This window comes from Anabas testudineus, chromosome 12 (assembly GCF_900324465.2).
Source record: "Anabas testudineus chromosome 12, fAnaTes1.2, whole genome shotgun sequence".
Classification (NCBI taxonomy): domain Eukaryota; kingdom Metazoa; phylum Chordata; class Actinopteri; order Anabantiformes; family Anabantidae; genus Anabas; species Anabas testudineus.
The window spans coordinates 13,760,477-13,771,273 of record NC_046621.1 but is presented as its reverse complement, the minus strand read 5'-3'; the positions used below and the strand labels follow the sequence as shown (position 1 = coordinate 13,771,273).

At 38.7% G+C, this 10,797-nt stretch overlaps 1 protein-coding gene across 1 annotated transcript; it reads right to left on the bottom strand.

Annotated features, from left to right (window-relative positions):
* Positions 1–2,583: 2,583 nt before the first annotated feature.
* On the bottom strand, positions 2,584–7,072 carry LOC113158283 (S100P-binding protein-like). The gene is made up of 7 exons (XM_026354068.1): positions 7,007–7,072; positions 6,228–6,294; positions 5,106–6,016; positions 4,849–4,988; positions 4,425–4,525; positions 4,169–4,265; positions 2,584–4,052 (listed from the first exon to the last, which is right to left on the bottom strand). The coding sequence occupies exons 2-7, from the start codon at positions 6,244–6,246 to the stop codon at positions 3,920–3,922; spliced, it is 1,401 nt and encodes a 466-aa protein (XP_026209853.1). The 5' UTR covers positions 6,247–6,294; positions 7,007–7,072; the 3' UTR covers positions 2,584–3,919.
* Between the last annotated feature and the right edge of the window lie 3,725 nt (positions 7,073–10,797).

The window sequence follows — 10,797 nt, the reverse complement described above, 5'->3', positions numbered from 1 at the left end:
GAGTTTAGAGAGCTATATGACATGACTAATGTGGCAAATGTAGAGACTGATAATGTAAGCGGGGACTGCTACTGGTGAAAATGTAGTTGATGATGTTGTTTGCTGATACAAAGCTCTTAGTCCTGTTAATGACTTTTTTTCAGAGCACTCCTCTCCTATTATGTATTTCTATTACATTATACCATTGTGCTTGTTTATGTGCATTAACAAAATCCTCTTCGTGGTGGTGAAAAGGTTTGAAATAATCACACAAGCAAACCGGTTGATATCCATTCAGCAGCTGTATAATCTGTGTGGACGGGCAGAGATAGAAGGACTGGTTCTGTGATAAGTCTTTCTGCGACACGCTGGCTAGTCGTTTGTTGGAAACAAATACAAATACACGTGTGCACACACAAGCATCACAGGTCACAGCTCGTACAGGCTTTTGGATGTGGTGGAACAGAGAGGAAGAGAAGGTGGGAGAATGAGAGCAAGAAAGGCTGCAGATGAGGGGAGTGGGTAGAAAGACGACTAAAGCGATGACAGGTTTTTATCACTTCCCCACTCCTTCACCTAATAAGAGTGGGAAACCTCAAGATTGCACTCCTCCAATAAACACTGATTCATGTCAGAGGCAAGAATGGGTTCAGAGTCACAGAGAAGGGAAAAGGGGGGGGGGGGGGGGGGAGAGAGCTGCAGAGCAACTCCGACTGATTAACACAGATGTTTTTTGCTGTTGTGTGGACAAACTTGGTGAAGCCTTGAAACAGAGATCTGCTGCATTACCCAACGTGACCAGAGCTTCACCCTAAACTTCTGCAGCTGAAGGCTGAATCCACATTCCCTCCAGAACAGTGCACTGCACCGGTGGTGGCACCTCCAATCGAAATGCATCTGTCCACACAGTTAACATAGCTCAACTTTCTATTATGTATATTTCTCGACAGGTATTTTTACTTGCATTCCCATCAGTTAAAGTTAAGCTAGCAACAACAGAGATCCAGTCCAAATTATGGGAAACTCTTCTGTTGCCACTGTAAATACTGTCATTCTGTAACACCCCTTTAAATGTAGGGCTGTTGTGAGTATTCCCGACAATTTGACAACTTGGGTGAACTATTTATTCAAACTACAGAGTTAGATAAGAATACTGATACTACTAATATCTATACAACAGAGATGAAGTTACAGCTGTTTAGCTTAGTTGAAGCCTAAAGAGCGGAAACAGGGGTATTGTTACATCTGGACACAGCCGAGCTGTTCTTCATATGCTGAGTCACTGTAAGCAGCTGGTGGGTGAAGCTTGTGTGATGGTGAAACAGCTGCAGAGTACCATTTGATTCGACATCAAAAGAAGTATGACCAAGATAAACAGGAACACGTCAACTGCAGTTCAATTCTGTTTTGTTTTTGTATAGCGCCAAATCCCAACAGAGGTCATCTCTGTTTAAGACCTTACAAAATATAACTGTAGACAGAATTATATAAGAAAGTCAATAACCCAGTCTGACCATTCAGTCATGAACTTGTTGATTCTACTAAATAAACAGATCATTTGGAATTAGGTTGTTTATGGGTGTAAGGACATCCAGACACTTGATATTTATGGCTGGATCTGATTACATATTGACAGACTTTAAACATCTTTTTAACTTGATCAACAAATGGTGACTGTAAGAACTCAACATTCCACTTGAGCTCTATATCCAACCACTCTTGAAAAACACTGGTCATTTTTCTTTCGGCATCAAAGGCCTAAGGTGTTTTCTCAAGCTACTGTACGTATAATACAATGCATGAAAATATGCTTGGTCTCAGTAATGGACTATTTTGCAGGCCAGCTAAGAGACTGTTTTTATTTTTTGTTGTTGTTGTTTTGTTTTGTTAAGAACACACAGAGAAGTTGGACTAATTCATTATGGGTTCTTAAAATATAGGAATGAGACGTACAAAGAAGCATGGTTTTGAAAAATGAAGCGCATTGTTGATGCTATCGTTTATATTCATTGTATGACGTGTACAGCAGTCATTGCTTAATGAGGGCTAGCATGGTTTAACTATTATGCACAAGGTTACACAACTTCAATTATGAAGACTATGGTGTATGCTTACTTGTGTATGCTTAAATAAAAGATATTTTCCACAAAGTCTGTTTGACCTAACTGAGAGCAATAACATTAAGTGGAGACCTAATGTAGAGGACAGCTTTCCCACTGCAGAGCTCCTGCACATGAGCGTCAAAACGGTTGGAAAGTGAAGAAAGAGGTGCTGTGGCTGTTCAGCTGCACGTGCCCTGCAGTATGTACAGCACGTGTCACTGAGGCCTTCCCTGACACCCACACACCTCTGCCTTCTGGATGGATAGCCAGGGACAAGCTGCCCCACTATCTGTACAGACAGGACTACTTTCACAGCCTGCATTATTCAACAAATGGGACCCCATGCTGATACCTTCCATGTATTTCAGTTCCCCGGGGGTCAGTCCTGTCGGCCTGTACCTGTGCACTGCACTCAGATGCTACATAGTAAATTGAAGATTAAAACTGACAAAGCTGCAGCATTATTCACCAAATATTAACAGCAGACAAGTGTAATGCAAGTTGAACATAGTACACTTTATTATAAGTGCTTCATCAGCGGAACTGTCTCACCTGTGCGCGCGCAAACACACACACACACACACTCTTCTGACTCTAGGGAGCAAGTTCACCACTCAGTGCTTGTGGCACTTCCTCACAATGTTGCAGGGTTTAATGAGACCACAGTGCAGAGAATCCTCCAAGCAGCTGAGAGTAAACTGTGGTCACAGCTATACTACACATTAAAAGGGTCAGTTCACACAAAACATTTCCCCTTACTCAACCACCCAGTGGTAGTATTTTGATTACTGGCCAGATTTTAACCTATCAATACCCTTGGGAGGGAAAAGAGAAAAAGAAAACTGGGTTCAGAACATCTGAGCTTGTTTATAAAAGGTACAAAAGTGTAAGTGATTACCCACTACAATTTAGGGGTATGGTTGAAAGATGTTTACATCATGAGTGATTTGACTTTACCAGTTACAGCTACCACTACGGCCAACTATGGAGGACAACTTAAATAATTTCTGCCTGCCGTGATAATAGACAAATTACATTATAAACTCTAAACTGTGCAGATTAATTCAAGAAGTAATCCAAATATTAAAATTAGTTAATGAGTTTAAAGAGTTAAACGTGAAGGAATCCTATTTAAATGAAATTTAAGAAGTTTGGGCAAAGGGTTTTACTAAAACCTTGCATTTCCAGGTTTATGCAAACTACTGTGATTTGCTCTGCATTATACTTTAACCTGTTTTCCCATTTATGTACATTTGGTATGAAAATGCAACCTAATATACTAGAAAAGTTTGTAATGTTTAATTCTGTGCTAATGTATCTTCTGTAATTTTAAGACCTTTATAAGAACAAGCGTGAGGTTATCACTGTCCCAAAGGGGCACAAACAAAAATAAACTTCTCAGTAGAGCCTGAACGGTTCTAATCATATTCAGAACAAACATGAGTGGTGATTTTCTTTGTACTCAACAACAAAAGTGCAAAAATTCCAAACAGTGGAAGTACAAAACATACAAACTACACATTAAAACAGTTTTAAGTATGAAACATAGCACAAAGGCAAAACATTTAAGACGCTTGAAACTGTTAAGTGCATCCTCCTTAGCATAATTTCGAGACGTCAAAGCCCATTAAAAGATGCACGCATTATCATATCAATTTACATAGTTACACAGTTGACACCCAAATTGACAAACCAAGAAAATACACACCACAAATTCAACTTTTAAAAGAAACATACAAACAGATCTAAAGACCATTGGACCTGGTTTTAACCAGAATATTATATTCTTATGAGACTAAGAGCAATTTGTTTCATGAAAGCAGTCCACAACATCTAAATTAGGGCAACTGACTTCTTTGAAAAACCTTTGGTACTTTGGCAAAGCGCTTCAATGTGATACCGTTCTTAGCCTGCCATTCCTTGAGAGACATTTTGGGCATCAAAGAGCTGCCAAAGCGTTTCTGGTGGTTCCTGAAAATAAGGAGAGATCCATGGCCACGTTTTACTTGAGTGAAGGTCTGCCTTTGAACAGTTTTAAACACTACGTGATAACTATAATGATAGGACTATAATTAAGGACAACCTACCTACGCGTAAGATCTGATGGATGCTGCCATGGTGTACCTGAGCCTGGGGCTTGGTCAGCCACATGGCTCATCAAACTGACGAGCTCAGTCATGACATCTTGAGAAAACACAAATGTGACATTTTTAAAACAAATATAAAACAATCATATTTACACTGACCTTCCAAACAATTAAAGAAATAAAAGTACAAGATTCTGGATGGCCATGAAAAATCTCAATGTGGTTCTCCAGGGTTTCTTGTAAAGCTGGTTCGTACCATGAGCTGCTACTGGACTGTCATTCATGTGTTTCTTGACCAGATGGATATACCGCTCTTTTTCATGCTCCCAGTCCATTTCTCCATTAAAGATTGCAGGCCTTAAAAAGCAAATAAAAGACATCTTTATCGTCTCTACATAAGCAGGCTTAGCCATATTTGTCCATTTAAAAAAACAAACAAAAAAAAAACACCTTTTTTTTTATTCCCCTTAAGAGTAAAAGTATGCTGCTTCAGACAGCAGTCTGATAGTACAGTAAAAGCCAAGCCAGGTTCCATAAATATGGCCCAAGACACTGACAACTCAACAGACAGGTAAAAAGGTGGGACTTAAGTACAACGCTCTTTCAGCCACAGCTCAAACATCTATATTGTATTTGCTATGGTCATACTGCTCCCCCTAGAGGTAAGGGCACAACACTACCTTTGACTCCTGGGACAGACTTTACACTTGTTCTCATCTGGCTTTGACATGGCAGCACTGTCAAGTTCTGAGAGATGCGGGGAACCTGGGTTATTGTTTTTGGTGTTTTGCCTGGGAACCACGACCACAACTGATTTTACCTTAAAAAGATAGGGAACATATATTATACAAAATAATTTCAGTAAACAAACATGACTACAAGTCAAAACTGCACTTGTATGGTCCATCACACAAACAATACAGGTGAGGCAACTTACTTGTACTTGAAGAGGTAATGTAGATTCATAACTTGTATCCACAGTGACTTCCTCTGTGGTGTGATGCTCATGGATAGGTCCAATACTTCCTTCCTGCAATACCTCTGACAATAATCTACTTTGTTCACTACCAGTGTGCACAGTGACTGTGTCAGTACAGCACAGTGATGATTCAAATATTGGGGGACCAATATTTAATATATCTTCTACATCACCTTCTAATGACTCTACAGGGCAGTTGACAGAATCCAATAGCGGCACACACACACTAGAACAGATATCACTGACTGTAACAGGTATCTTTTGTCCAGACAGCACAGTTTGTTCAGGTAAGCCTTGAGGATGGCACTTGTCCTGCAGCACCTTGCCTTCACCTGCCTTTGGTTGGGAGCTGGACGCAGTCGTAGGCATCTCATTGAGGTTTTTAGTGTAGGACATGGAGACATAACCCTTATCTTCTAGCTCATCTTTTCGACATTCTCTCAAATTCTCTTGGCCATTCAGTACCTCATTTCTTTGCAGCTTTGGTCCACATTTTCCAACCTGTTCACTTAGAAGTGTGCAGCTAGTTGAATTTTGGCAGCTTCTTGCAGAAACTTCTTCAGGTGCTTTAGTGCCAATGGGATTAAGGCACAAGATATCATCAATATCAGAGTCAAAAAAGAACTTTTTTGATGGTGTATCATAACCATCATCACAACTTGAAATCTCCAATTGCCTCTTTTGAGCACCCTTCTCAACTTTAAAATTAATAAACTGGTTAAAGGGTTTCCCTGAATGATGCACACTGGTCTCCTGATGACAAGTCATTTTTGCATATACAGATAATGGTTTTAGGTGAAATGTGGCCACATTGCAGCTTTGGAAATCCAGCCTTGAAACTGTATTTGAGATAGTTTGTTCAACCTCATCTGTTTAGAGAGAGGGAAAAAAACATCATCAGGAATGACATGTTTTAGCAAACACCAAAACCCAAAATTATTTGAGCTAAAACCAAATAATGAAATGTTATAATCATATGGTATTTCGTTTAAAATAGCCAATAATAAGCTCTGGTATTTCAAGAAAAGTGAGATCCAAGAATTTTCCCCACATTCAAATAGCCAAACATCAAAAACTCACTATGGACTGTTTGGGCCATGTTCCCCACTTCTTCCTTAGTCAGCCACTGTTCATTCCTTACATGTGTCTGAAACAGAAACAGTATCACTCAAGCACAGTGTGTTCTTCTGACTTGACTAGCTTCAGTCAAAATGCTTCGCCATAGCTGAGGAGACACCTGTATAGTTGGCCTTTCTCAAAGTAGTCAGAGGCATTTTCCCACCTTCGCTTAGTATTGCCATTTGAAATGTATATATTAAACATGTTTTGGTATCATTTTACAAAAAACAGCACCAATTCCTCCTGAATAAATGGCTAAATGGCGAACTAAACCTAACGTTATCCGCACAGAAATCGCCAAACACACGCTTGCTGTAATTCTAGCCGGTGTGTTTTAGCTAACTAGCCTAAATTCGTTGTGCGGACATGTTTAAGTCGGAAGCTGACGTTAGCTAAAGCCAAAACCAAACAAAATTAAGATAAAACTTTTAGCAATGGAAAACCAAACTTGGTGGATTAGATTTACTTGGGTCAGTTAATAGTTTTTTTAGTTTGATCTAAACAGAGCTAACGCTGAAGCCTCAGTAGCAGAAATACTCCGCGGGTATTCTCGTTAACGGTTAGCTAACAACCACATCCAGCTAGCTGTTCACACTTTAGCTAACGTTGTAGCCAAATAACTTGGTTAAAGTTCACTGGCAAAGGTCATATCCGAACCCTGAGGTAAAATAAGCTGATGGCGGCCAAGTGAATTTAGCACCAAGGCCACAGCAAAATGTTGAGTATTATAAGAAACTCACCTGTTTTCGAAAATCAGCAAACTGACGAGGACGCGCATAGGCGCCTTAAACAGCAACGTGCACGCGGACATTTCAAGTTTCAAGTTCAACCTTTATTTAAATGGAACTTTCTGCACAGTGAACATGTGAACTGAGCTCCTCATGCTGATGTTTATCTTCTCTTGATCACTGTGGATGCGTCAGCTTTCCTTTTTCTAATATTCATATTTTTTATGATATTAAGCCATGTTAACCTGAACTCTGTCAAACTACTGGAGCAGCTATGGTTCAACAGGTAGAGGGCTTGACCACCGACCATTGGGGTCAGGTGTTCAATTCCCTGGTCATCGTAACTACACTTTAAAGTGTCCTTGTTCTAGCATTGTTTTTAAAGTTTCAGCAATATTAGGGAAAATTCTGTCAGCATATCTTAAGAGTTTCTACTACTGCAGATTCACCTGCTTCAGTTTATTCTACATACTTTCAGCCCCTTAAAACAAAACTGCTTAACTTCCCCTTTAACTGTCATATTCTATAAATTCAGCTATGTTTTATTAATTTTAGCAAATAGATTTTACATCCTTTAATTTGAGATTGAACTGTTTCAGCTTCTTCTGTATACATTCAGCTCAGTTAAAATTATTCATTATCAACTAATGTAAATGTTTCTGCAACTTTTCATAAATTCAAAATGTAATATGTAAATGTAATAATTTACTATTTAGGTAAATTCAACTATGTTTTAATAATTTCAGCACATTGAGCAAGTTTCAGCAGTTCTTCAGGATTGAATTCTGATTCACAGCATTCACAGTGCATTTTCAGCAGGAAATGCTTTTTTTAATTTTACATCCTGTTCATACAAACCCAATGTTTGTACAATGTACAATGTCCTGGACATGACAGTTGGTGTCAGTTATTCTGGAGTAGGATGCAACTTTTAGTTTTCATAATGCAAATACAACTCTCCTTCATTGTACAAGCCCTTTTTCTAAGTGAGACAACATAACAGGACCCCTCCACACCTGGAACACACCCATTTCAAATTCATTTCTCTTTTATTAATTTTATTCACTTGTTAAAGTCAGAAATATGTGTATATTGTCATTTACTGTATATGTTTGTATATTATATTAAGTTTTTTTTTCTGTTACAAGACTCCTCCACAGTGCTCACAGAGTTCATTATACCAAAACCATCCTGTCTAGCAGAAGCAAGTCACCAGATAATAAAAAACACACCCCTGTTGCTATAGTAACCTACAGTTATTTACTACTGAACAAAAATAAAACAAAAAAACCTTTAAAGACTAGCTTTATATTTTTTTGAAAGGAAAATTACATCAATTTTTGATTTGACTGACTTTACACATTTCATAGAGTTAACAGAAGAACACACTTGATTTAACATTTGTCTGTGCCAAGATGAGACATGACGACCTCAGACTGTAATCCATTTTAAATCACTACCAGTGTGAACAGCCACTGTGTCAGCACAGCACAGTGACTGTTCAAATATTGGGAGACAAATTATTAACATATCTTCTACATCACTTTCTAAATACTGTATAGGTGAGGTTGACAGAATGCAATAGCAGCACACACATACACACACTACAACACATATCACTGACTGTTGTCCAGACAGCCCAGTTTGTTCAGGTAAGCCTTCTGGAAGGCACTTATGCTGCAGCACCGTTTCTTCACATGCCTTTGGGTTAGAGGCCTGATACAGCAGTAGGGAGCTGTTTAAACCTTTTTGTGTGGAGACATAACTAATCCTCTTGCTCCTCTTTTACATTCTGACTCTTTCAGATCCTCGTCCTTCACTACGTCTTTCTAGATTCTGTCCGTCTTTAAACTGACACATTTTCACTTTTCAAGCCACGGCCTTTTGTGGAACTGCCAGGTTTATTGTTAACCACCAAACATTTTGCTTTGAAAGACACAGAGGAAGCACATTGTAAAGAATTTGCTCACTAAGCAAATTCGACTTTTCTTTCTTCAGCTTCTCTTGTCCTTTGTCTTTAGTCACATGTATCCAGTGTGGATTTTTTTACAGTCCTGAACTGACTAAATCAAATCTGAGCTATTTCTGAACACCAAAATGGGATTTTAGGGATGTTATGTTTGTGACATAATATAATGATGAGGGTCATTGAAATAAGGGACAGTAACATTGTAATTTAGTAAACACCAAATAATGATCATCAGAGCTTCTGAATAGAGCTAAATAAAATCTAATTCTGTACTTGTACAGGTAAATAGTCTGCTTGTTAGTATCCCATGATGAAGTCAAGCATTTCAAGAAATCCAAAACCCAAAATGCTTTCTGCATCCAAATCTAGTAACTGGACAGATCAAAATATGAAAATGGCTCTTATTCACAGCTGTATGGACCATGTCCACCACCGTCTTTGTCATAGAAGGAACTTTTCATAATTTTTTCAAAAACTTTTTTCTTAAACTATAATCATCTTCTTACATGAACACCTGATGTGTCATTTTATTATGCTAATAAGGCATGATACATCATAAGGCAAACTTCCATGACTTTAAAGTCCCCATCACTCAAGTTTGGATTAGACTTACTGGAAGCATGCTCACTTTTGTATTGTCTTATGTTATCACTGTTGTCTTGAGAACTGCTGGGCAACACCTGATGTGTCATTTTATTATGCTAATAAGGCATGATACATCATAAGGCATTACTCAGCATATTCAACCTGAGATAAATAACATCTCATTCAAAGAGGAAGTCTCTTCCACATATGGTCATATGAACAGTATACTTCCTGCATGTTCTGGTCAGCATGTTGACAAATCACATATGTTGTAATGTGAGACCACATAGTTATAAGATGTAGTCACATCGCTAACCGGATCGCCTGTAATTCAGCAGTAGACATACATGAGGCAGGAGTTTGTGTTTTGAATGACACACTTTATGTCCCACAGTCAGACCCGCGTCATCCGATAAATAGAAGCAGAAGGAAAAGTTGACACACGAGTCGACTGGAAGGCACTTATGCTGCAGCACCGTTTCTTCACATGCCTTTGGGTTAGAGGCCTGATACAGCGGTAGGGAGCTGTTTAAAGCTTTTTGTGTGGAGACATAACTAATCCTCTTGCTCCTCTTTTACATTCCGACTCTTTCAGATCCTCGTCCTTCACTACGTCTTTCTAGCTTTTTAGCACATTTTCACTCTGGGAAGCCACAGCCTTTTGTGGAAGTGCCAGGTTTTTTGTTCTGCTCTGACAGAGGAAGTGCTAGTGGTTCACTGCTGGTAGTATCCCGGATAGGAACCACCAAACATTTCGCTTTGAAAGACACAGAGGAAGCACATTGTAAAAAATTTGCTCACTAAGCAAATTCGACTTTTCTTTCTTCAGCTTCTCTTGTCCTTTGTCTTTAGTCACATGTATGCAGTGTGGATTTTATTACAGTCCTGAACTGACTAAATCGAATCTGAGCTATTTCTGAACACCAAAATGGGATTTTAGGGATGTTATGTTTGTGACATAATATGATGATGAGGGTCATTGAAATAAGGGACAGTAACATTGTAATTTAGTAAACACCAAATAATGATCATCAGAGCTTCTGAATAGAGCTAAATAAAATCTAATTCTGTACTTGTACAGGTAAATAGTCTGCTTGTTAGTATCCCATGATGAAGTCAAGCATTTCAAGAAATCCAAAACCCAAAATGCTGATCAAAATATGAAAGTGGCTCTTATTCACTGTGAGCTGTATGGACCATGTCCACCACCGTCTTTGTCATAGAAGGAACTCTTCATTCTTTTTTCAAA

What these genes read in the sequence shown, in the direction of transcription:
- LOC113158283 (XM_026354068.1), bottom strand. An exon ending in CATTACCTCTTCAAGTACAA is followed by an intron (nt 4,989 to 5,105) that starts GTAAGTTGCCTC and finishes TATCTTTTTAAG; the next exon opens with GTAAAATCAGTTGTGGTCGT. An exon ending in CAGTCCAGTAGCAGCTCATG is followed by an intron (nt 4,266 to 4,424) that starts GTACGAACCAGC and finishes TGTTTTCTCAAG; the next exon opens with ATGTCATGACTGAGCTCGTC.